General features: G+C 41.5%; 1 protein-coding gene across 7 annotated transcripts in view; it reads right to left on the reverse strand.

The window, feature by feature from the left end:
- Nucleotides 1-719: 719 nt before the first annotated feature.
- Nucleotides 720-27598, reverse strand: part of PAG1 (phosphoprotein membrane anchor with glycosphingolipid microdomains 1) — a 103905-nt gene continuing 77026 nt past the window's right edge. For all 7 annotated transcript variants that reach the window (XM_064706270.1, XM_064706269.1, XM_064706272.1 and 4 more), the window contains 6 exons: nt 15704-15915; nt 13611-13662; nt 12988-13084; nt 9350-9939; nt 4829-4888; nt 720-2739 (listed from right to left, as the gene is read on the reverse strand). In XM_064706270.1, the coding sequence (XP_064562340.1) occupies nt 2389-2739; nt 4829-4888; nt 9350-9939; nt 12988-13084; nt 13611-13662; nt 15704-15828 (1275 nt within the window). In that variant the 5' untranslated portion in view covers nt 15829-15915 and the 3' untranslated portion in view covers nt 720-2388. The remainder of the gene's footprint in view (nt 2740-4828; nt 4889-9349; nt 9940-12987; nt 13085-13610; nt 13663-15703; nt 15916-27598) is intronic.

Genomic DNA, 27598 nt, shown 5'->3' on the forward strand with positions numbered 1-27598 from the left:
AGGTATGCCTGCCACTAAACTGCAGGAGTCAGACTGAGGACTACATATATAAACTGGTACCCCTGAGCAAGGAACAGACAGCAAACACATAGTTAAAGACTAAAGAAATTCTTCAGACTTAGCATGACAAATATTTTGAAAAATGGTGCATCTTATCTTTGGCCTTAAACAGTGTGAAGTAGAAGGAGAGAACATTCAAAGGTGAACTTCATGAATTCACATTAAAGGAAACAGCAACAAAAACTTTTATAAAGGGAAAACCTCCACAAAGCAGAACCACAGTCATCCTTAAAAAGCACTGAAGTGGAAGCAAAGGGTTTGCTGCAGCTGTCAAAACATGGCAGCATGGTCAAGAACAGGATGGATGTGGAGTGGTCTGAACTGCTTCTCCTTCAAGGAAGAGTCATAGATCAGAGTGTGCTGCACTGTCACACAAGGTCAGGATCCACAAAGTTTGAACCACCCTGTGGGCAGAGGCTGACTGCACAACTGCACTGCTCCTCAGAGCAAACTTGCAGGCAAAGCCTGTAAATCAGCACACTTCTTTCAGTTATGAAGCTATTTCTAATAAATGTGTGCAACCAGATCTGTGCTTGCTCTTTATAGTACCAAGTCATGTTGAGAACTGACCAAGGATCCGGGAAGGGTTCAACCTTCAAAACCCAGTACCAACTGAGCTGAAAGTAAACCTGTTTTGTTTACTACAGAATAAGCCAACCTCAGTTTATGTACTGTTTATTTTGAATTAAAAATAAACTGCTCTTCAAGCACATGCCAGATATTACGTATGTGAATGTTGCCAGCTTGGACTATAACTTATATTTGTGTCCAAATTACAAGTGTATGCTTATATACATGGGGATATGTGCACATGCATGTCACACAATGCTAGTTCTTCACCCTTGGACTATTCTTGTACCATTGTACTATTTATTGTATTATTCTTGAAGAAAAAAGGTACCAATCCAGTACCTGCTTATTTCATCCAAGCACTGTACTTCATTTTTCACAGTAACAGAATAATTCAGCATTTTTGAAAAGCCAGTGGGTTTCAAACTGTTTTTCAGAGGCCCGAGTAGGTCTTGGTTGCCCTCCTGCTCCTTTTAGCAGAAGAACAAGGAGGACCAGTGGCTAGGCCTGACTAAATCCCACTGTCTCTTTTGCCTCTTTTTTGCCCTTCGGCAGTGTTCTTTTACATAGACTCCATAATTTTAGCTTAAAAACAGCAAGGCATGTTCCATTTCCCTGCTCAAGGAGACAGAAAAAGTCAACAAAACAACCCCAAAGCAATCTTCATTTATCTACTTTTGAAATACAAAAAAAAAAACCAACCAAAAATCAAGCCCAAATAAAGAATGGGATTCCTCCTGTTACAAATCCTAGTAAGTTAATCTATAAAAACTTCGAAGATGAAAAATATGTTGTAAAAAAAATGTATTACCCACTGAACACAGTACAGAATTTTTCCTATATAAGAAACTAGACAAACATTAAAATAGTTAAGTCTTTAAAAAGGGCAAAATTCTGCAAAAAAATTCCTCAACACTACTAAGGTTAGATTACACATTATACCAATGCATTCAATTGCACAATTTTTGCAACATGACAATGGTCTGGGGTGTGTGTGTACATCTTTATGTCCATTTGAGGGAAAACAGTGCAAGAATGCTAAGGGTGACCGTTGCCATTTTAAAGGGATATTTCACAAATAGTCAAACAAAACCCCTACAAATACCAGTACACATCTCAAATACTGAAAGTCACATTCTACAGCCCTTGACATAAAAAAAAAAAAAGAAAAAAGAAAAAGCCAGCAGAATTAATTCAAGTACATTTGGAGTCAGTCCCTTGTCAACTACTGTTGTTTACACTTTAGTTGCAGTGAAGGTGGCCAGAGCTCCCCAAAAGACACAGAAGTGAGTGCATCTTCCCCAGCCCCGCAGAGTAAGTCTGAGTTGAGGTACAATTATCCGTGGTTTGCTCAATGTTGCAGATGCCAAAACTTGAATGAAAAATTATGCTTGAAAAACACTTTGAAGAAAATTACATAAAATAATCTCTTAAAATGAGAAGCTAGTTTTGTGTAAAGGTAGTCTTTTTGGTATGTAATCCTATCAGGACAACAAGCATGGCACTCCTTCCCAAATTACGTTTGCCTTGGAGCTAATAGCAATAAAGAAACCTTTACATTTTCCGGGTCATCTTTCTGACCTGATGTACCCTTTCCCATGAGCCTTGATCCATCACCCAGAAAAACCAGCAGGTATCACACCCTGGCTGAAACGTACATTGCTTCTTCACAACTTGTGTTCCACAGGAAAAGCACTTCCCCCTCCATGTTTCATTGTCCTTTGGAAATAACAGGGTGGAAATCTGCTGCAGGAGTGGTTAAAGTCTGGTGAATTCCCTGTGGTGCTGCAAGTCCCCTATGCTCTCGTAGTCGCTCTCTCCTGAAAGAGCAGTGTGGTTTGTGTTGGGCACCACCAAGGTCCTGTCCTCCTCCTGGCTCACTGCCTGGATAGCTTCATAGTCCGGCTCCAGCTCCCCGTTTGCTCTGTCTGCTGGCTGAGGCACAGTGGTGGAATTGAGGGCGTTTTCAAAGTCCTTCACACTTGCATAGAGGCCGCTGCAAATGGACGGGGACCTCTGAGATGCAATTTCTTGAATGCAGGTGTAAGGAGAATCCAGTGCCTTGATGGCCTGTCCCGGCTTACTCACCGATGAGTACATGGCTGAGATCTAGGAAAAGGAGACACCTGCTGAGTATGGAGCATGGCATAGAGCTTGTGCACCAGTCTGTACCCTTGCACTACAAGGATGCTGGTTATTCAAGAAAAGACAGGAGCTTCTGATACAAAGATATCCATTCTAAAAGGATATGATTTTTTCCTTGGAAAAAAAACCCCAACTATTTCTTACAAATCCTTCCTTTTCTGGCATGCATTTTTAGATCAATTTTCTTTAAAAAAAAGACTGCCTTATAAAATAAGTTTATAAATGCAGAACTTCCTTGAATATAAAACCCTGGTGAGAAAATTAGGACTGGGCAAAAGGGAATGGCTTTGTAAGCAGGAGCTCTTGCAAGTTTTACTGCGGTCCTGGAGTCAATTTAGATTCAACAGGGAGAGAGGCATCAAAGGGAGGATCAGATTGAACTGCTGTAATGAAGGATGCTGTCTGATCCTTAGGGCTTTAAAAATTATTACTGTTACTGTTTTTAATGGTAGTGGCTACTTTTCTGCTTTTAGAGACACTGCAATAGAAGAAGAGTTAATTAATAATTAATAGTTAATTGTTTTTGTAGGCAGGACTAAATAGGCACCAACACATGTGAAGACAACATTAAAAATCTGGAGATAAATTACTCAGACCAGATAATAGCAAGTAGTGCCAACCCTGATATGCAAGGTCTGTTCTGTTGACTGCACTTTGCCTACAAAGAAGGGCTGCTTCTCAGGCATTGAGCATGTGAACTTTAGACTGGAGACTGAATCCTCTCAGCTGTAAACAGCAGAAAGGGAGCCAGCATTTCATTCCTAACTAAAAGTTTCCTCTGGTGAGGTGGTACACTTTAACAAGTGCATGAAAGTGGCCCTTCACGAAAATGTGAGGAGAAGCCCACATCCACACATGTCCCTCTGTTCAGGGATTACCTGGGCTGTTGCCAAGCACAGGAATCAGTCTTAATTCCCTCTCCCAGGCCAAATGGATCCTAGCCCTTGCACAAGACAGATGGCAGAAATTCCCTGCACAGCTTCTCTGGTACCCAATATCACAATGCAGCATAGCTCTTCCATTACATCTGAACTCTTTCCCAAGCATGCAAAGCCATTCTGGGTTTGCATCAATCCAGTTAAAAGATTATTAGCAAAAAATATCCATTAGCATAAAAATGTCCATTACCAATAGGCAACACAGACTGAAGCAGACAAACCAGACCACTTCTGATAATTCTGGGATTTTTTGTGTGTGCGTGTTTGTGTGGGGCTGGGCTTGGCTGGTTGATTGGTTGGTTGGGGTTTCTTTGGTTTTGGTTTGCTTTGGGGTTTTTGGGGCCGGTTGGTGTTTGTTTGTTTGTTTTGGAGGGAAATCATCTTGAAGATGGCAAAACTTTTTACTTTTTACTGATTTCAGCTAACAAAAAATGGCTTTTCTGCTCATCTGTACTTTAACTCTTCTCAGTATCAGATTACATTAACCCACTTCAAGGTCAGGTTATTCATTAATGGCTGGGAATGCTTCTCCCAGCAGAAGGCATTAGCTCACCTAGCTCATTGCCAAGTTTGTGTTTAGTTTTATGTCCAGAAAACATATTTATAAATGGCATGTGTGTACTGGAGATGATCACAAACAGCCTTATTTATGTTTAACTTTTCTCTTTGTTTAACTCTCCTTCATTTATCTGACCAACAGACAGTTGGCCATAAAGAACACTTTATGTTCCAGTGCTTTTATTGTGCTTCAGCTTACTTCCCAGAGCCCCAAACACTTTGCATGGGGAAGCTGGAGCATATGTTTCAAAAGGCTGCTGGTTATTCTTCTGGAGAAAGTTTTGTCATCCAAATCAAGAAATTACCCTAACAATCAACTAATTGTGGCCTCCTATTGTTTTCTGACACCATTTTTAACCTATGGGCCTGATACAGCCATATGTTGGAATACCTCTGATTTTAGGAATGGTTCTCTGTGCAGAGAACCTTGGGCTTTCATTTTCCTTTCACACAAGTTTCACCTTTCTTGGATTCTGCTTAATCACCCAGAGCTTATGCTAATTTGTGCCTAAAAATTGGTCTCTGGTGAGTTACTGAATTTCATGCAAGAAACCTACCTCATCTTCTGTTAGAGATGGATCTTCCTCTCGAGACTTGTAAGACACTGAACTAAGCCTCTGTAAAAAAGGAAGAAAGAAAGGAAATAAAAGGCTCATTACCCATCAGCAGTGTGAAATCTATAACAAAACCCTCCCATTTTAATCAATACATTATATTTTATGGTCATTTGCTCTCGAGTTCCATTATACATAGCTAATACCCCCACAATTCAGAGTACTTCACTGGAGATTACAGCCCTGAAGCTGGTAAAAATTTTAACGTATCTGCTGTTATCCTGGCCTGAAAAGGGTAAAAATAATGTAATGGTTAAAAAAAACACTGCACCACTGTATCCCTGCCTTTACACCCCTTATGAAGTATCTGCAGAGGCTTCTGAACAATTAGAAGTCAGCTGTTGTGATACACCAGTTGCCCTTTCACAGGATTTTCAGATACACTTTTAGATGACAGAAGAACAATACTCAGCTGACACCTTCTGGATGATTGTTACCCTTCATTCTGTAGATCCTGGTCGTGCTGCATGGGAGAGCTGTCCTCTCCACCCCTGGGATGCAGTTCCTGCGCAGAGGTGCTCAGCAGCCCGGCCTCACAACCACTCAGACCTGCTGCAGCCCACCCTGAGCTGGAGCCAGGTCACACAGCAGAGTCACTGAAGGATGGAGGGCTTGGTTTGCTATCAAGTCTAATTTCAAGCATCTAAAGTGTTCTGTGTAAAACAGGTCATGAAACATCAAGGGAAAAGCATTTTGCTCTTACAAAAATCATCTTCAGATCTTTACAACAACAAAGCCCTGCTGGTGCACAGCAGCTGTGGGATGGCTCCTCCCTGGGCCAAGAAGGCTCTGCTGGACTCCTGCTCCACAGTGATTCAGAGGAAGCCTTCCAGCACTGTAAAAGGCTGTATTTTGGACTTTCACAAAACTTCTCCAACTAAAATACTACATACCACCTTCAGTGCAAGCCAACACGGAGGACTAGAGCTATTTTCAGCACAGTTAATAAAATACTACTTCCAGGCACACAACTTGTTTTCTTTTTTCTTTTTTTTTTTTTTTTTCTCAGAGGCACATTGTGATAGATTCTTTCCTCCTTCCATTTTCTTGTTGTTTTTACTTCTGGTAACTACCAAACTTCAGATTCCTGGGCACTTCTGACAGACCCTGGCCCAAAGCACACTGAAGTTCTGCCTGCTGCACCCAAAGAGCTTCTCTCACACTGACAAGCTCCCTCACTTCTTTCTCACTGACTGGAGAACAGTGCTCTTTAACCTGTGGTTTGTTTACTCTTAAAAAAACCAACCAACCAACCAACCGAAAAAAACCCAAAAAAACAAAAGAAAAAGGAAAAGTTCAAATATATTTTGGCCTTGCATTAAATCTGCTTCACTACAGCAACTTAGTTTAGTCCTTCCTATCTGCATCTATTTCTGCTGGGGAGTAAGCTACTAATTTCATCCTCACACATTAGAACAAGCATGTGCTCATAAAATTCTCCAGTGATTTTTCTGTCATCAGTGTGTCTATAAGCACCAGGTGTCAGGACCCCTTCTACACTTTCCCACTCAAGTACTGATAAATACCCCAGGGTGTTTGCCATCCTGTGCTGTTCCCTGATACAGCATTCTTTCTTCTAAATGTGAAGCTTGTGACACATCCGTTTTGGAGGATATTGTTATCTTGGAAACTTAAATCCCACTTGCCCCTAAACATTTTGTACCTAGCAACATTTTAAACTATGCTGAAACCTCAACAGTAGCAACACAACATGTGTCCTTATTTGCCTTCCACTTTCCTTTTGTTCCTCGACAGCACTTGATATTTTGCTCTTTGGCTCAGCTGCTGCTCCTGACTTGGGCACAAGAACAAGGGCATTCTCCTCTGGTGCATTTGTAAGAGATGCTTTGCTCATCCTCAGGCTGTGCAAGGCTGAAATGTCATGGCAGCAGCCAAATGGACACACAGATAGCACTTCTACCCAGAGTGCTCACTCTGAAAAGACCTGGGTGAAAAAGGAGATTCATACTTCTTTTTTAAATAAAAGAAAGAACTAAAGAAATCTATTCTGCTTTTTTCAGTTTTATTAGAAGAACGATGTTCAAGGTTTTGCAGGTGACAGAGGCCTATAAGAGGCCTTGTGCTGTTAAAGGTGCCTTTCTTCCCAAGTCTTTCCAAAGGATTTGGCTGGGTCACAGCCAAAAACCTGTTTAGGTAAATTTTCATCTGTTATTGCACACCTGGCTCTTACAAGGATGCCTGGTAGTTTTCATGCTGTTAGAATGGTCTCTGGCTTGGTCCACCTAGTACTCTCCCAGACTGAAGCGCTTCAGGGACTGGCATGGGCTGGAGATCACCCTGGCTGCACTCTTTTAGACAGTGAGACAGCTTGGACACAGTCTGTTCTCTCAGCTGGCAGGTACAAGCCTTGGTTACACAGGAGCCTCCCTGCCTGTCCCTTCTGTGTATCCTCATCGTAGTGAGGGAGACTTGCAGGACATACACACAACATCTGTCTTCATCAGGGCCAGGGCAGAAGGCTGAAGAGTTTGGGATACAGATGTCATGCTAAACAAAGCAGCTAAGTAGACTCATAGCAAGACCAAAACCAGACACACCTATGGGGTCTAACTAAAAGAGTTATCAGTGTAACATACACTTCCATGAACATGTTGGTTCTGGTCGCCACATCACAAAACCAGGCATTGCTCTGCTTTGCTTGAAGCAGCAAAATACAGGGAGAAGCTATCATCATCACAACAGAAAAACAATCCCCCAGCCCCCTCCCCACACAATGCCAACAATAATGACATTTATATATTCCATCAATTACCATCTCCAGCTCTGCTGCAGCTGTAGCTCTCAAGGACAGGACAGGCACACCCGATGCATAATGCATGTACCCAGCAGCGTGCACAGCCATGATCTGATGCTGCCCAAGATTGAACTCAGGGTGCCTTCAGCTCTGAATAAATTTTAATTAGACAAACACCTTTTTTTCTGGCACTTAGGGGACTGCATGTGTCATCTCTTGATTAATCCTTCAAAACCTGAACCATTTTAATCAATTCCCACTCCTGGCAGTTACTGACACTGCATACACGGTGTGCTGGGGAGCTACAGAGCAGCAAAGGCTTTTCCTTTGTATTGGTGCCTGGGAAGTACAATTGCTTTCTGCTAGTCTTTTCACACCTGGCAGGAAAAATATCACTTTTACACTAAGCTGTTTATCTAAAAGTTTAATTAGAAATTACTTATGGCTGGAATGTGGGAGGGGGGAATGTTTCTGGATTATTGTTGACAGTCACATCTTAATTTCTTGCTGAATGAGCTCATTGTTGTAAAAATGTGCACTGAAGAGTCTAGCTAAACAATTTTTATACTGCAAGTCTTCAGTTTATTCGTTTAGACTATATTGTGCTTTACAAGTTACATGGTTAGTTATTTATTTAACAAGATACTCTTCTGCCTTCTTCCTGGATTACTGAAATTCTTCAAATAAGAGAACAAACAAAACCAAGTAAAAACAAACAAAACCAAGTAAATCACAGCTCTGCTGTGATTTTTCACTTAAATTTTTACATTAAAAAGTCACATTGCATCTTAAGAATTTTTTGGAAATTTTCATCAATACCTACCTAATATTATTTGATGACTTGGAAACCAAGAATCTCCTAAACCTTTCATTCACAATTAATAAGAAGATATTGAAACATGCTCAAAAATGCAAACTCAACAGTTTATGAAAAGTCTGCTATGATCTGAAAGCATCCTTAAAATGACTTCTAGTAAAAATCTACAAATGGGAAAAGAAACCATTGAAAATGTCATAATTCTATATTTCAAGGAATTCACCACAACTCGTTCTAGGGAGGAAGCATAAGCTGCTGAGAAAATTTCACTTTTGGCTGTGATTTCAGCACTTAGAAATTCCTTACACTCTGTTTATACGTGACATGCAGGATTTGACAAATATAAAAGCGTAGAGCTGCAGTCTCTGTCTCTTTCTATCCCTCTCTCCTACAGGCAAAGACAAAGTCAGTGCCTAACACTTGCATAGCTAAGTCAAGGTGGTCCAAAGAAAGAGGCACATCTAAAGTAAGGACATCCCCCAAGGATGCCCCCCTCTCCTTTTTGTAAGTTGTAGCTTCATGAGAACAAAAAAGAACAATATATAGATGGTGACAGAGATACTGGATGTCCTTTGTAATAGCTTCCACAAGTATAATACCATCAAACAAAGAAGCAGAAGCCTCCTATGCAATTCCTGGATAATATTTGGGAAAAGCCTTTTGTACTGCATAGCTGCAACTATCAAAAATACAGGCAGCAATAGAATGAGCATATACCTCTAAAGCAAGGATTCTACTATACATTATCATATTTCCATTTACAGTCTTGCTTCATCTTGAGTGCGGTTTCTTCCTTGTTATTTTTTATTACTGAAAAATAAAATCCTCTCCTACCCATATTTCCCAATCCTTATTTGGCTGTTTGATGAGGACAAATATTTGCAGTATTTACCTTTTCTGGTTTACTTGCTCCTTCTGTCACTTCTTCTTCCACTTCTTTTTCTTGCACATTTTCATTTTCATCAAGAAGTTTCATGGGTACTGGAGGGGGAAGCTCATCCTCTACATCTGGAATGTTGTCAAGAGGACTTTCTGAATTTGCACTTTGGCGACTCTTCTTATTTCGGTCAACAGATGCATATTCTGCTGACTCAATTCTGCACTCAGGAATCGGATTCTGACCTTCAGAAACTGTCAGTGAAGCCTTTGATTTGCTGCTAGAGTTCCCTTCCATGCTGACTACTGCTCCAACATCTTTAATTTCCTTCACAGTTTCATACAAGCAGTCTTCAACTATGTTCTCCTGAGAGGAGCTGTCCTTCAAGACTTCATAAGGCCCTTCCATTCCAAGACCTTGATCATTTTCTGCATTTCTAGATGAGATTATAGTTTCCATGGGGTTGTTAGGGGGAATACTGGGTAGTTCCCGGCTCTGGTGACATTTTATAGACTTTCCAAGACCATCCTGTTGATCTAGTAGATCAGATGTCTGTACTTCTTCATAAGGCTGGATACAGGCAGCTGTACTGTCCTCAGAAAGAACTAAAGAAAATTACAGAGAAGTATTACAAACAAAGGCATAACTAAAAGGTGTGATTTGGTACTCTCTACATCACTTTGGTTTTGTGACATGCTGGAAAGGATAAATGATGCTAATGCCTGGAAATGCCTAGTGATTAGCATGCTTTTTGCTTATCAAAAGGTTTCAGTTAGAGACATTTCTGCACTCTACTGGTAAAATATCTTTCTCACAACATCTAAAATAGTCTGTACACCCCCAAGTCACATTATATGGCAACAGCATTCACTGTCAGAACAGGGGGTGGGATATTCAGCTGCTTTGTACTCAGTTTCACTGAATGATTACAGAGTGCTCAGTAGTCTCAGATGGGAAACAGGTGGGAGGCCTCAAACCAAGTGCCTTAAAAAATCCTCGTCAGATTTTCCTCTTTGCATTTCCCCACTCTTTGGAATCAAAAGGAAAGCGTTCCTTCTTCCTCGCCACCATCCTTCAGCTTGTTTAACATGCTGGCCCAGTTCTGGTTGGAGCTGCACTTTGCTCAGCCCTCCCTGCAGGCTCCAGCAGGAGCTCCCCACCGAGGGCTGAGCCATCCTTCTCTTAGTCTCGCAGCACATAATGCTGCTTGACAACCTACTAACGAGCTGGCCATATGCACAAGAGACAAGACTAGACTTCAGGAGGTAGTGTCAGGCAGAACATGTTGTTTCAGGTCCCAGAAGTGGGCCACATGTCATTGTCACTAGAGGAATTAGGGACTGAAATGTATGGGGCTTCTCATCTTACAGCACACGTGTGACATCTGTGTGCATTCATGGGCATATACAAGCATGTTTCAAGCACGGCAGGTAACTTTACCTCACACTATTTCTGTAAAAAATCACTTCTGAACAGCTTTACTTTTCCTAGTACAGTTGCTAAGGCACTATCTCAACAAAAACAACCCATTCTTCTGTGTCCTTCAGTGTGTTTGACATGGTGACAGAAGCGTTGCCAAAGCAATCGATGCCCTTGATTTGGTGGTTGCCATGGACATTGCTTCCTCTTGTGTTCAGGGCATGCAGACACAGTCAGCACCTGCAGGGAGCCATACCCTGACTGCAAAACTCAGGACAGAACTGGAGGTGTGAGATGATAATCACTGTCTGAATGGGAGATAGGAGTTTTGCCTTTCTGCTCCTTGGTTCTAGGGATTTCTGTGTTGTGCTGAGCACCCTTACAGAACCCAGAAACCACACACTCCATTCAGGCTGGAGGGGATAATCAAAAGCAATGAAAGCTTAGGTTTCTGTATTTTTGTGGTTTTGGGTGGTAGCACAGAAGGGGTTGGTGTAGCTGAAGGGTTGGCATAGATAAGACAATGCTGGCAGGTTGGGTAAAGGAAAAAAACATAGCATTTGATGGTTCCTCTTCCATAGCCCTGCCCCTGCTCAAAATGCTAGCAGAAACAATAATAAAAAGAACTATTAACAAAAAGTGCATAAATTATAAGTAAGAAATTAAAGCACAGGGGTTCCTGTTATTCAGAAGGGCTGTTATGCAGAGTGTAAGCTGAGTATAATATCAGACAGTCTGTCTGAAAGCTGTCTGCTGGTTGACAGCACACCTTTTAGCAGCAGCTCTGACAGCTACACACGTGGTGACTCATGGCAGAGAAAAATACTTTCATTCTGCAGGGCTTTGCTCTGCACATCAAGTCCTCAGGGAACCACACACCTACATACACAACAAGCCAATGGATGGGAACAGCAATTAGCTGCAAAAACAAAGTTTAAAAATTACTTTGGATGCTTGTCTCTAAGGGGTGAAGTCTGGATAGCTTAGCCTCTGGTTGCAGGAGATGAGAAGAGAGCTGTAAGTTGGAGTGCAGCCCCTGGTGTTGGTGTTAGTGTGAAGACAACAGTTGGCTCCCAGTGGCTCTGAGCTGAGAGTGAGTTTATTTTTAGGTGCAGCTGAGTAAAATATTTTCCAGTGATACTTCAGGGTGAATAATTTTGAATGTTCAGCAAAGCAAAGACTAAGGAAAAAAAAGGAAGCCTATTTATGTTGCCTGTTTTCTAAAATATAAAAATATAAGTGACAGCACAGCACAGGACTGTGATCCAAAGCTGTAATCCCTGGAGGAGGACTTGAAATATGTCCCTAAGTTCCTGGTGCACTTTTGAACCTCTAAGGTGCAGCTTCATCTTCTGGTTTTACCCCAGTTCCACAGCTTACCAAGGTTAGGGAAGGTCCCATTCTCTGCCTGATGACCTGGTCAATCTGCAGGTATGGCTTGGTGACACACACCTGGTGGCCCAGGAGAGGACCTCAGCAGCTCCCAGTGCTGGCTGGCGTGGAGGGCTGGGAGCAGCAGCGTGGGGCTGTGCCAGAGCACGCCCAGGAGTGTGTGGATGCCATGGGACACAGAGAGAGAAACAGCAAGCGTTTCGCACAGCGGCTTGTGAGAATTTTCAGGGAGTTGTAAGAATGTAATAACTTGTTAGTATAAACAATCTGCAGGTGGTGTTTTGCTACTTTGTCTTTCTGTTCTTCTCAAAGATGGTGTATGAGAAAGGTGTTTTTGTTAACTAGCCAATCAAACAGAATGTATCATTTATTACCATTTTATTATAGGTTTTTATCATTTTATTATCGTTTTATTATCACTCTATATTATTATCGTTTATTATCACTCCATATTATTATCGTTTGTTATCACTCTATAAAAACCACATGATTCTTTAGAATAAAGCCTTCTTTGCTCTTTCTGCACTACTGCCTCGCACCTGTTCCTGTGTCATTCTCAACACAAGAGTAACAGGAGTGGAGATGCAGCCTAAACCTCCCAAATCTCCATGAGACGATCACCTCCACTGTCCTCCCAGCAAGGCAAACAACTCCATGGCATTTTTTAACTTGGCTGTAAGTTCTGTGTGATCTGGTGTCAGACCTGCAGAGGTGTGCAGAGTATTCTGACAAATGGCTTGCCTGTGTGCTTGGAAAGCTGCTGGCTGGCAAGCTGAAACCCGAGGGATCAGCAGCGCCCAGCTGAGGAGGGAGCTGTGAGCACAGGGGCTGCCAGGACTCACCCTCTCCGTTGCTCAGGGCTCCGTTCTGCTCGCTGTTTGGGGGAGGCTCCGTTACAGAGCTGGTGATGGAATGGCTGAACACCTCCTTCTCGGAAGGCTGCAACACAGAGCAGGGACTGCTGGATCACAATCAAGGCTGACGAGAACACACACACAACAAATTGCATTCCCATCTCTGGGGCTCTGACCCACTGGGCAGGAGAAGCAAACCATGCCTGCTAGATTCAAAGATTTAAGTGCCTGTGTTTACAGATGTTAAATAGAAATAAATGCCAAGATGTCCAGAGTGATGTCCTTCTCAAGCTTTACGGTACTAGACATTGCTATGGCTCTAACCCTTGAGAAGACAGCAGCTGACAAAGGGTGCACTGTACACTGCCTTGAGCTGCAGATGGAGTGAAGGGAAGGCTGGAGTACAGTGGTGGCAGAAAGGGCACTGAGAAAATGCAGATTATCAGGATCTACACAAGTTTTCCTCCTCTTCCCGTTCGGCAACTTTTAAAGTTTCCCATGCTCAACCATTTCGAAATTCCTGAGCTATATTCTAATCTGTTGTATTTTGCAAGGAGCTTGGTACAAACCAACCACAAGACAGACACAAGCTGCCAGAAATAAATACTTACCACATTCATCAGATTTTCATGATCTCCATTCTGATTTTTTGCCTTCTTTTCCCTTAATGAAAAAGACACATGAATTTTTACTACAAATTATGCTAATATACAAATACCAATCATTCATAGACCTTACACTCCTGCACCGAACAGAACTATGATTCACAACAATATTGAACATGGAATAACTGAAAATTATTACAGCAATTGGTATGACCTCTGTGTAAAAACACCATTGAGGCAGAATGGTGACAGACATAACTGAAGAGGTACAACAAACACACAAAACCCTTCTTCTCACTCAATGTGAGATCACAGTGAGAAGTGACTGATGGTTATTACAATGTAATAAAATAATTATGCAGAGACAGGACATGGGGGAATGGCTTCAAAGTGAAAGGGAGTAGGTTTAGATTAAATGTTAGGAAAAAATTCTTTACTGTGAGGGTAGTGAGGCACTGGAACAAATTGCTCCAATAAGTAACTATTGGTGGATGGCCCATCCCTGGCAGTGTTCAAGGCCAGGCTGGATGGGGCTCTGAGCAATCTGGTCTAGTGAAACGTGTCCCTGCCTATGACAGGGAACTAGATGATTTCTAAAGTCCCTTCCAACCCAGGCCATTCTATGATTCTATGATAATAAAAATATTATTCTTTAATCATATCTGAATTTCTCAGATATACATTCTGGTTACAGACTACTTAGGAAGTCCCTTAAACTGTGTCAGAAAAAAGTGTGTATTCTATGAGGAATTAGAAAAGGCCAACAAAATCCAGGTAATTAAAAATGCCAGTCAAATTGATAGTAAGCATAAGCAGTTCAAAAAGGTGTACAAATTTCACAGCAGCAGGGGCCTACATTTTTAAAGGAATCCTGCTTCCCTGGGTCCTTCAAAGGAGTCTAAGTGTGGATCACATTTCCATTTTTACCATTTGGGAAATATAGCTCTTATTCAGAAATACTGCAGTAAAGTATGAGCTTAAAATAATGTTAGTCCTTCCCCTAGATAAAAAGTCAAATAAAAACAGAGAAAATATTGACAAGATGAAACTTTTGCTTCTTCTAAAGTCTGCAGTGAACTGTACTTCCACATTAGCAACTGTTAAAATTCTACCTAATTGGGAAATACCAAAACAGCAAGTGAGCATGCACCAATGCAGAGCAGAGAAAGTTAAAAGCTGGACTTCCTCTCTGGAAATTTTTCTGACTCTGATATTTTATAAAGAACAAATTTTATTCAGTTTTCTATGTCCTCATCCATTTTTGAAGAGGGAGTCAGGAAGAAATTCTGCACAATTGCCTTTATGCATAAACAACCTGCCCTACAGAATGACCTGAAACAACAGATATTATGTCTAAACTAGCAACACAAGAATTTATTAAAAAACACCACCAGAATATTTCAGGCAATGTATCTCTGTAACTGCAAAGATCACTCAGTGGTTTGACCCATCTTTCTAGAAAAGTTTCAAGGATTGGTATGTTACAAAACAAAACACAGAATTATAGAATCATTTGGGTTGGAAAAGGACTTAAAGATGATACACAGTACCTAAATGCAATGTCTGTGGGCTGAAGAATATTTAAAATAGTGTTCCTACTTTTAAATAATTAAAAAAAAAATTCTACTATTTTTTACACATATCACAGGAAACTGTGACAATAAGAAGATACTGAAGTGTCAACTCACAGTTTACAAAAGTGTTTCTCCTGAATCACATGAAATTACATGTTCTAACTTAGGCTTTTTAGGGTTTCAACCAACTCTGGGACCTGGTTTTGTTTAGCCCACCTAATGTTCTCAGTTTCAGCTTAAGGGTGTGATTTGCTAACACTCAGTGTCTACCTGTGCTTCAGGCTTCTGGTTAGGAGAAACCACCAAATAAACACAATTGTGTACTTCCTTCACAGCAAAAAAAAAAAAAAAAAAAAAAAAAAAAAAAAAAAAGATTTCAGAATGAATAGAACTGTTCAAACTGAAGTTTGCTCTGAAAACTGTACCTTTCTTTTTTAATTTCTGTACCTCAGTCCTCAGTGTTTCCTGCTAACTATTTATACGTAAGCTATGTCCAAAGTGAACCATTGAGCCCTGGAGCCTTACCCATTGCAGCTGGAGCAAAGGAAGATGAGGAAGGTGAGGAACAAGAGTGTTGTCATGGCTGCCAAACTTCCCCACAGGATTACGTGGATCTGTCCAGTGCCTAAAAAAACACCCTCCAGCCCCATGGTACTAGCAGGAGCTGGTATCACTTGGGGTTGAAGAAGTTAGTCCTTGAAGAAGACTGACATCTGTGCTGCATGCACCTTCTGTTTCTGCAGAAGGAAAGAAAAACACCATCAGAGGTTAAGAGAAATTTTGAAGATAATGAATCTGACAGCTACAAGGCTGGCAGGAGAGATTTTCAAATCCAGATCTTATGAAAACCAGTTTCTAGTACAAGCCAGCCAGCCAAAGAGATTTTCTGCTACATTTCTGACAGTAACATAGAACAGATCTGTCAAATATTAACACAAGCTGTTACCTATCTACAATCTCAATATGAATAAAAGGTAGTACAGCACCTCTGTACTTGTATCTTCAGGAAAAGACTTATAAATCTGCTTTGAGGGCCAGAGTAATCTATTTTGTGGTTATATTTGCAAATTTTATTGAAAAATGAGTTTTTGAAACCAGCTACAACTTCTGCAAAGACAACAAGCCAAAAGAGCTGCAGCAAACATTCACCTCCTTCTCTCTCACTCTCTCCTGCCTGCCTGTGATTGGAGGCTTAAAGTGCAGTGACAAATAAACTAGGTAAGTCTTTGAAAGGAATACCACAAACACCACAGCAGATAAGATCCTGTCTCATTTCTGTGCGACATGCTTATTTTCTTAATAGTGTGTCTGTGAGTAACAATACTGAACTTTGTTTTTTAGCTTCTCCACACACGAGTGTGAGAAAACAACAGAGCAAAGTAAACAGGATCTTTTTTAAGAACTTGAATAAACACAACTTTTGCTACAGCACAGCAGCCCATGGGGAAGACTGCTGGGTAAATCCTATTTGTGAAATACAAGTTTTGGTATACAATACATTCTAAAATTCTGTACATACATTTAGTGCAATATATTGTTGACATGGCAAAATTAAAAAGAAGTTATTAATTCTTCACTGCTGAAGGTAACAATTCCTCCATAATTTGGGAACAGGTTATGCAAAGCCTATTTACAGGCTTTCAGCCTGACTTGATTGATAAAAACGGAAATAGAATACAATGGCTAAGAAATGAGCAGATATATTTTGGGAATGAAAAAGTAGCACAAATATAAGATTGACAATGTCTAAAGCCACTAATGACTTAGTTTAATGCATACATTTTCATAGAATTTCTTTTTTGGTATAGGAAATTTGTATGTAGATATGTTTATTTCTTTGCAGCAGAAGCATCCTTTGTAAAAACAAATTCAACTAGGTGCTAATATCATACTTGCATACAAAAACATATCACCATTTTGTTATTAAAATCTTACAAGAAAAGAAGATTTATCTCCAGAAAAAGCCACTCAGATCAAAGTAAATCTGGTGAATCAGAGAAGATAGTAGCTACACGTAACAAGTTAGGTGATTGGGTAACTTGGGTAGCTCTTACAAGTAACATTTCTGTTCCTGCATAAAATGAACTCATTCATTTCAACCATGCAGGATCAGACTTCTGACCACCTTCCAACAAGAACCTTACTATTTTATCCATAGTGGATCAATGGTTTAAAAAAAAAAAAAAATCCCTTTAGGTAATAATGGCATTGGATGTAAATTGACATGGGAAGAAGCAAACAAAAGATGGGAAAAGTTGCTGATCCTGAAAAGACCAATTTCAAGGTGTAGTTAAATATTTTAGGTTTGGGCAAGAAAGAAGAAAGCCAGACATTGTGTAACTTCTCCAAACCCCTAAATGCACAGGAAGAACAGGTGCCACACACCTTGGCAAAGCACAAACATCTCACTGGTAATTTTGAGCGCTGACAGCCAAGAGCCACCGCTCCTCAGCGATGACCACTGCCAAGCAATGTGCCTCTCTGCTTATCTGGGCAGAGCCTGGAAAATCAAACATTTAAAAGCAGCGGCAGATCACTCTAAAAGTTGTGTATACAGCAGATGACACAGCTCTGCCTCATCCCTATTTTAAAGCCCAGGTTGGGTTATTTCTACTGTGAGTCACAGTCACTGACTGTGAAATGGAGAGACCTTAAGGGAAACTGAATCAGGTTTAGTCAGGAGAAAACCTGGTGTAATGCCCACAAACACCTCTGTGATGTCATGCAAGGGCACTGTGCATTGGAATGGATTCCTGCAAAGGTGATGGACTGTCCTCATCCAGAAAACATTACCAAGCACACTGTGCTAGCTGCCTTAACTGGCTCCAAACCCTTGTTAAGATGGTTCAATGGTACTTCCCTTCTAAGCTTTTCTTTTTTGTGAATTTTCAAAGACATTTTCTGCCCTGCTAAAACTTAGAAAAAATTAATAAAAAATCTTTTCATTTCTTTCATCCAATCCTTTTGCCTTCAAAACCCCCTAATTTTCTTTTTTCCTTGGAAAAAAAAAAAAAGATTAAATGAAAATGGAATGTAAAGACAAAGGAAACTGAGCAAAATAAGTTTTCAGCACTTTTGTTATCTTTTTTCCTTAGTTTTCCCAAGAAATAAGGGAAAACAGCAGCAGGGGCTGAATGAAAATGAAAACAAGGAACTATTTTTTTAAAATATTGAAATAAGGAAAGAAGGAAAGAAGGAAAGAAGGAAAGAAAGAAAGGAAGAAAGGAAGAAAGAAAGAAAGAAAGAAAGAAAGAAAGAAAGAAAGAAAGAAAGAAAGAAAGAAAGAAAGAAAGAAAGAAAGAAAGAAAGAAAGAAAGAAAGAAAGAAAAAGAAAGAAAGATAGATATAAGAAGGAGAATAGGAATTTAAAGTATTTTTCTAAAAACAGAAGCACATTTTTATTTTCTTTTAGAGCAGACACAGACCTGTCTTGAAAGATATTTAAGTTATTTTTACTACTAAGTTCATAATTTTGTATCTACTCTGAAGAAGGATACTATACTCTCAAAAGACTAAGTAATGTAGCTTAAGCTAATACTGTAAGGAAAGTGGGTTTTTAAAATTCTAAATATATATTCTTAAGTTTCCAGGACTTTAAATAAAGATAACATTTAAGCTAAGGAAAGCTCAGGCTGCATGGGGAGCAGCCCCATGGAAAAGCTCTGTCTTTGAAGGCTTCAGTACAGAGTTAGAAGTGCTGGTCTGAGCCAGAGCAGATGGAGCTCAGACTGGACTTCAAAAGGAGTGAGATCAGAAAGAGTCAGCCAAGGAAGACCTCTCTGAGTGATGTCAGGAGTGAAGCACAAGACATGAGGCATCCCACCAGGCAGAAGTCAAAGCAGCAAAGGGAAGGACCAAGGCCAGAAGATGTAGTTAATTTACAGGAAAGCAGCACGAAATGCTTTGACTATATGCTGAGAGAAAGAGGTCAGAACAGGACGGAAAAGCACAGTGGCACTTGAACCAGGGGAGGTGACTGCTGCAGACACCTGTGCAACAGAACAGAGAAATAACAGGAACAGACTGATGGCAGGTGAAACCCTGAATGAAGGGAGCTGAGCAGGCAAAATGCGACAAGTGATCCCTCTCAGCTCCTTGAACAGCAGGAGTTTAGCATAAGTGCTAAAGGGCCTAGAATCTGCTCAGCACACATGACAACCAGAAGTAAATACAATTATAACATAAAACATCTCAGCCTGCCAGTACCTAAAGGGGACTCAGAAGAAAACTACTGAGGGACGTTTTTTAAAGGGCACATAGTGATGGAACAAGGGGGAGTGGCTTTAAACTGAGAGTAGGTTTAGACTAGATCTCAAAGGAAATTTTTTTACAGCGAGGGTGGTGAGGCATTGGAACAGGTTGCCCAGAGAAGCTGAGGATGCCCCATCCCTGGAAGTGTTAAACACCAGCTTGGATGGAGCTCTGAGCAGCCGTGTCTAGTGAAAAGAGTCCCTGCCCTGGCAGGTGAGTTGGAACTGGATGACCTTTAATGTCCCTTCCAACCCAGGCCATTCTATGATTCTGTGGTTCTAGATTCACCCTCTTTGAACCATGCAGTGACATCAGAGAGCTTGCTCTTTCTGTTCAATGCCTCCCAAAAAATGAGGCCAAAATAATATTCACCCAGGCTGGGGAATATTCCAGGAGAGCTCCTGGAATGCTTGAAGCTGGACCAGCACCCATCAGCTGCCCCAACCAGCCCTGGACAGAAACCTGGCAAAGACAGACTGAAAACACAACTGCCTGAACTCCCTCTGCTTCCACTGTGTGAATGCCTGGACACTAAAACATCAATACCTTGGATTTAGGAGATGTTCCTGAGGCTGGCTTTAAAGAGAAACTTATTTCAAATCATAATGATGATTTGAACAACAAGCAGCTAATTTTTAAGAGCTTTCTGACAGCTGAAAGGATTAACTCCTGCTCTTACAATGGAAAGTGATATTGTGCTGCCCTCTGGTGAATCTCTCTGTTCGGGGTCTGGGATTTGTGGCTCCTATGAGGTGCTTCAGAGCTCGGTGCAAACTCTGGAGTTCAGTGGGGCCCATCATCTGTCAGGCTCAAAATAGTCCTACCTCCACCCCTGGAAATCTGTCAAATAGTTCAACTTTGTAGACAGACGCTGCTGAGACAGAATAGTGGTCAATGGAACTGCTTGGGGTTTTTAAAATGATTTTCTGGTGTGACAACCATTTAAAGATAAAGATTTCTTCCATTGTACCCTTTCCACAGAACTCTGCACACAAGTTGTTGGGGATGCTGAACTCTTAAAGAGAATAACAGAGAAAGGCCTGGAACATGAGGGTAAGAAACCTGATTATTTCATCTATGGCAAAATCTAAACAATAGTCTGCATTCACATGTCCAAGTCACTACCAGTTCAGAAAACTAATCTTTACACTATATAAAATTTAGATAAAATTTCTGCTTGTGGGAACTTCTTGCTTTTTAGACATCAATATTTGCCATTATTGAAATCCCTATGATAAATGATGCCTGTAGCCATTCGTCAAAATTGCACTTAAATGCCCAATTATATTTGTGGTTTCAAAATGACAGATATTTTGTTGCATAACCCACGCTTTTATGGTGAATAATGTGTTATTTTTGCTTGCGGCTGTTGCAGGGATAAAGCAGAGCTGATGCAGTTCAGGATGAAGTGATGATGAGGAGAATGCAATTTTGTTTCCAAAAAACCTGTATCTGGAGTGAAGCAGATAGGCTGCAACTCTGGGAAGCACATGAAGCATAAATTTTAACTGGTGGGGAAGCTGCTGCAAAAGTTTGGGGTGAGACCCGAACATCTTTGAAGATGTTCCTTCAAAGACAGGTGGATCCAAAAGACCCAGTGCACTTCAGGACCAGGGTCTGGCCATGATTTTCTGAGCGAAGTCCTGCCTGAGTTGATGGTGGCACATGCCAAGGATGTGCTTGTGACAGGCAGATGCCACGCTTTGGTGTCCCAGCAGGGGATGGCAGCGTGTCCCTCTCCCTTGGCTTCTGGGTTTAGAGCAGCTTCATTCACCGCCTGCTGCAAAGAACACTCAGCCCATGCCTTCCAGAGGGAAAGGAGTGGGAAATGTCAACAGCTTCACCTCTCTGGGTTTCTTAATGAATTATAGATGGAGCACAGGCAAGAGACTGAATTGTTCTGACAAGTGAGCGACTTAGAATGCGAGAAGGCAAACGCGAGAGGACAGGAGGGATTCACGGAGGCTGTGGGACTGGGGCAGCCAGGCTGTGCTCAGCTAACGGGAGCACTGCCCAGGTGCCTCATGTGCTCACCACCAAGCTCTTTTAGGGACTCCCTTGGGAACTGCTCAGGCTCCTACTGCTCTCTTTGCCCTGCCAGCCGTCTGGCTCCCAGGGCTCGCAGTTACCCACTGTTAAACAGCAAAACAGATCAGGGCAATGAGATGGTTTGGAAGATCCCCTTCACCCTGCAGCAGTCCTGGCAAGCAGCAGGGAGAGTGGGAAAGAAGGTTGGAATTTTTATATGAGATTTTTATTACTCTGGTAGCAATCCCCCAGAGAGCTGTATTAAACCAGAAAATGGGGAAGTACAAGATGTGTGGACACACAAACTGAGACAGGAGTTGAGAAGTATGAAGCAATGTCTTGTCGACATCCAGCTGCAAATGCTGTCATTCAACCACAAAACCAGAAACCTGGGCTGCAACAAACAGGCAACAGCAGAAATTTTCCTGCACATGTGACTAACACCTCTCAATGTAAGAGCCTTTCATCTTCTGTTCCTCCAAATCCTGAAAATACACTTTCTCTATGAAGATAGCATCCTACAGGAGACCAGAGGATTTACCTTACTCCCACTATAGAAAATTCTCTCTGCAACTTCTCACCCAGCTCAGGCACCAGCAGGCAGAGTATGTCTCCAAGGGCCCAAAGACAGAGCACACCCCTTGTATGGGACACCCTCAAGGCCACCCTAAAGAAAACATCTGAAGGCAGGCAATCCCCAACTCCTGTACCCAGAGCAGCTCCCACCAAACTACACAGCTCATTTGGAGAAGGGGGAGGGCGTGGAAATGCAGTTTGCTCAATCCATAACCATTTCCATGTCAGGACTGTTCTCTGCATGCAAATACCATGGTGCTGCCAGGAAAATGCCATTTGTGCTCCTGAAACAGCCCTTAAGTGCAGCACTGTGGTGACCTGTGTTAAAATGAAATCAAAGCACCCTTCCTTCTCCTAAACAACCTTCCTTTAAACCTCTTGATTTTAAATTGAGTGTCTTTTCTGACCTTTTCCACTAAGTGGCCTGACCAGGCTTTAAGTGCAGAGTAGCTGGAGGCAGCTCCTGAGTGTCTCCTTTCTGTGACTTGCCACAGTTGGTGTATTCCTGACAGCATAACCCAATGAGACATTACACACATGCTTAATGACATCATCAGGGCTGCATTTCTTCTTGTGTGGGCAAAATACTTGGGTGAAACTCTTCACAGGTATCTCCCTACTGCAAGTCCTGCTTTGGAGCCTGTCTGCAGAAGCTGGTGGGAGTTGTGCTTTAATGAACATTAAGGTTGGGTCCATTGCAATAAATGAAGCATGTTGGAGATAACTGTCTTGTACAGTCCAAGCCCACAATCTCATACTCTCTTATTCTCCACAGAATGGGGATTGTATCATCTTCCAGGAGTGGTCCCTGACCAGAGCTAACTCCTGAGTTATGCATGGGATTGGCTTTGGGAAAGAGCCTTTTGACTACAGCCAAAATTATGCTTCAGGGTGTTCTAACTTGGTAAACCCACATCTTCTGTGTTTCATGCTGGGCATCTGATAACAGGGGGTCCTTTGGACCTTAATCCCCCTGTACTAGAGATCCTTCTCTTCTCTCAGTACTTCTCCACACAGGACATGCCCAGCTCTCTATCCACTCCAGCTCCTCTTCCTCTCTCAGTTCCCAGTCCTTTTTGCTGCCTCAGGCAACCACTTCTGCTACAGGTGACAAAGACTAATTAAGATATCAAAATAGGAATGTGTGCATGAGCGCCTAATAAAATAAATACAAAGATGTCAAAATTTTATCAAAAAGAGATATTTCAGATAATTGTCAGGCATTGCCACATTAAAATAGATGATACTATGGAATAGCTTCAGTACACAAATGTGTTTCTTGCTTTACATTGGTATTAAGTGAATAAGAGCAATTGCAATTAAATGCTTCTGGAGACAGTAGGTGACAGGATTGCTGTTTAGACTGAGGTGCTGTCTGCAGAACATTTCCTAACACCATAGTGTTACTGGAGTCAAGATAGAGAAGTTTCTTCACAGGAACTTAAAAAACATTGTAAAACATATTTGTAATTGGTCAAATTGCTGTTTCTGCGTCTGCAATGGCTTCTTTTGGCTTCTAGTGTTCTAAATGTAGATGCAGTACTCAGCTACACAAACCTTAAGACTAAGATCCCCTTTCTCATGCAGTACCTAGTGCATTTTGCTTTTAGGGTTCCTATGCACTAAATCAGGACAAATACCTTCCTACAACAGGTTAAAGCTCTTCTGGTGGTGCAGTTGTGTTTTGAGCTGCTTGGCTTGGCAGCACCCATTTATGAGAACACTTCAAGACAGACACATCTTATTCCAAGCTGTGAAGACCAGATGTGCACATAATTAAGGCCTGGTCCTGAAAGCCTGATGCTGGAAGGAATTACTGACATGGACTGAGCTGCCCATGCAGCTCATGCTGTCAGATGAGCCTTGCAGAGACTGTGCATTCCATAAGCCTTCAAAACAGTTCATGATTCTGCTTTGCAATGCAGCAGAATAATAAGGTTCTGATGTAATGTACCTGTACCTACCTCTTCAGAAATCATGGCTGGTTTATCAAAGGATGTGTGTGCTCTATAATGCAAAACCAGATCTAAGACAAAACAGAACAGTCCCAAACCACTGGTCGCTTTTAACCCCTTCTAAGACTTAACATCTTCTAGAGAGAAATCAAGCCTCCCTGAACCCATCTATCTGTGGCACTGCAGAAAAATTAAAAAGCCTCTTACAGGAGTAAAGGCTGATCTATGCCACAAGCTGCATTCATACTCCAAGCAACTCATTCATGCCTTGTCAGACCATGTCACCTCAAGGTTAATGTATTCAAACTTGACCTGACTTCTCCTGCCACTCTCTCCTTTCTATTCCTACCAGAATTCTAGTAAGTGCACACAGTGTAGGCAGCCTCTCCTCAGAAAGAAAGAAATGTGGGAAAGTGGAAAGAGTCAGGAAAGTTGTATGAACAATTAAGCGTGTGAATTCAAGGGCTCACTTCAAGACAGTGGAATAGTTTTCCTAAAATGATGGAGGATTTCAGAAAATAAGAGATGTCACTATCAAGGTTTCATAGCAGGCTGTAAAACTAAATTTTCAAAGGAAGGTGAGCATAATGTGAATGTCATTATGTCCCCGTGAAACACAGTCTGCATCCTGGGGTTAATATACATGCATAATTATGCACCTAACCTGTCACAGAGCTATCACATTTATTTCCCACATTCACAAGGTTTTTCTGTGTATAAGCCATACACAGAAATCTCTGCCAAATGCAGTTTCCATTATAAATCAGGCCCTGAACAAACTGGTTTGTAACAAACGTTAAAGCTCACAAATTTATTCCACAGTGGCTAATAAGGCTCCCCCCATTCCACTACCAGCAGTACAAACCTCCCCCAGCACAAACAGGGAGAAGGGGAGTGCTGAGGCCACAGCTCTCAAATGCAGAGCACTGGCTGAGCTTGGCCAGCTGCTGAGGAAGAAACCCATAATGAAGCCTCTGTGCAACAGCTCCTAGGAACAGCACTACATATTTTCCCCAGGCTTTAGCAGCCAAATAATGACTGTCTCAAATGTGACAGCAGAAAAGCTTTATCTGCTGAGTGACCATGCCAAAGATTACAGCTTAATTGTAGCATTATTGTGCTCTTTCCCACACCCCCACAATATCCCATATTGCTTTCTGGCTGCAGTGAGGCAATTAGACCACGATTACTGCATACTTTAGAGCATATAGAAATGAAAGCTGTCTTTGTGTTTTCCAGCTCTGACACAACTACTCCTGATAGCTTTGCTTTTCCTGGAACTAGATGCTCTTTCATATTAAACAAGGCCTGTTTATAATTTCACTTTGTTTATGTAATTCTACCATGCCAAGTCCCCTTTCAGTTTTTGCAGTGCAACCACATTTCAAGCAACCCTTTTGCCATCTCAGGTAATAATAATGGAAACTGAGAAATTCCCCCTAGCTTGGGAAGTAGGCACACACAGAGTTTGTCTCAGTCATCTGACCTAAAAGACCTCTAAAATCCATGCAACTGTACTTGTTCTCAAACTGCTGTTTGAAGCAGGCCCATGAAACAATACAACAAATAGATGGTACTTTTCCAGATGCTACTTCCAGTTTCCAAAGGACCCCAACTGTATAAATTGCAAAATATGCAGCAGCAAAACACAATGCTTTGACTGTTCCCAATGAAATATTGCTCTTTTTCTTCCCCCACCAGCCCTCCCCCCCAAAAAAAAAGAAAAAAAAGACTCCTACTTAGAATGAGATTCCACTTATTTACATTTCTAAAACCAGTCTTTGGTTTACTCACATACTATCTACAGAGTCCCACCTGTGAGATCTCACCCCTGTTCCCATCACAGGGGAAGACTAAATGACTTCTACTAATACCAAACTTTCAGATTGCTCAAATTGTATATCATGAGAATAACTCTACCTAAAATGAGAAATTAAAAAAATGTATCCAACAGTCAGGACGTTACAGCCTTTTAAAGTGCCTTGAGTGAGATGCAAAAATGAAGCACATGAAGATCATCCCAATTTTTTAAAAATTTAATCCAAATAATTTTAAATGCAAACATCCCAGATTACTGAGTGCCAATGCTATCATAAAATCTGTGGATATAAATATCTGGAAGACAGGAGTGTTCCAGGGAAGCTAAGTGATGGTCCTTGGAGGTAGAATACAAATTAAATCAGAAGGGCCTGTTATATTTATGATTAAGTAATCTTGAAACAAAATGAATTAGTGAGAATTGAGCTTTGTGATATCCCACAACAAGAGAGGCAGCTGTGATTGAACTTGGTGACAAATCCATTTGAAGAAAACAGAGTTCACCTTACAATGTGCTTTGTGTAGGTGCAGTGTTATTTCAAGCCCAAATTTCATTTCACTTTAATTGATTCAATAAAATAATTTTAAACTTTTTAGCATTTGTATCTCATTAGGAATGTCAGCTTTTCTTAAGCATTTGGTGCATATATGCAGGGCCTTCGTCATTGCTGGAGATGTCCCTGTCTTAAAGAGTTTACTTTTTGTCAAGATAAAACCAAGACAGCACATGAGAGAATCCCTGTCTCAATAACTTCATTTTCATGAAAAAATGTCCAAGATAAAGAAGGATTTGGTGGGTTTTGAAGAGTTCTTGCAACTTATCCAGGTACCTGGTGTCCCCACTCAGTGCCGCCTCTCCGTGATCTTTGTTTTCTCTGAGTTGCAAACCCAGCTGTGTGTTCCCTGAGGGAAGGTGCCACCTTAATTCAATCTTGTAAAAATAATCTAAGCTGGCTGCCTCCATGCTCTGCATGATCAGTAACGACTCACTTCTTCCTGTGGAGAGAGGGGTACCTTCAAAGTGAGCTGTGAAGGTCATCCCTCATCTCTGACAGAGCACTGACCTTTCAGAGACCTAGAATTAGGAGAGGAGATATCTATAAATCATGGACAAAACCAGGGGAGGTTAATGTGTGCTGACCCACTGGGAAGGGCCTCAGATGCACTGCTCTGAGCTGACCCATCACACCAGACAATGCGGATAACTAAACCTTTGGGCAGCAGGAGCAGCCCTGACAGACCACACCTCTTCACAGCCTCACTCTGTGGCACAATTTCATTGCAATTTCTCCCTGAGACCAGCATAATGACATTGTTCTGCCCTTTCAACTGGAAGCAGAGCTGGGGTAAATGAAAGCATCACTTGCTTTTGACAGTCCAGAATATCCTGTGGATTCACCTCTCCACTGAGCCACAGGCAGCGTCCTGCTTGGCACCTGCAGCAGCATGGAGCAGGGAGGCAAAATCCTGTCCTGTCCCCCACCCCAACGTTGTGACACATGGTGCATTTCATCCACCTTCTCTCCTGCTCTGGAGAGTGAAATATAAAACCTTGGGCTTGACCCCAACAGACCCAGGCAGCAGAAACTAATCATGAGTCCTGCAGGAGTGATCTACGAGCTGGGTACCACCCCCCTCAACACAGCCAAACCCCTTACTGCTTCATCCTGACACACAGCAAATGCAATTATGAGATCTAATCAACTGCAACTAATGTAATTCTGAAAGTCTTCACAGCTAACGAAAACCAGGTCTTCCCCTTCTTGATTTAATTGAGATGTTTGGTTGTTCA

The sequence above is a fragment of the Zonotrichia leucophrys genome, chromosome 2, assembly GCF_028769735.1.
Source record: "Zonotrichia leucophrys gambelii isolate GWCS_2022_RI chromosome 2, RI_Zleu_2.0, whole genome shotgun sequence".
Lineage (NCBI taxonomy): Eukaryota > Metazoa > Chordata > Aves > Passeriformes > Passerellidae > Zonotrichia > Zonotrichia leucophrys.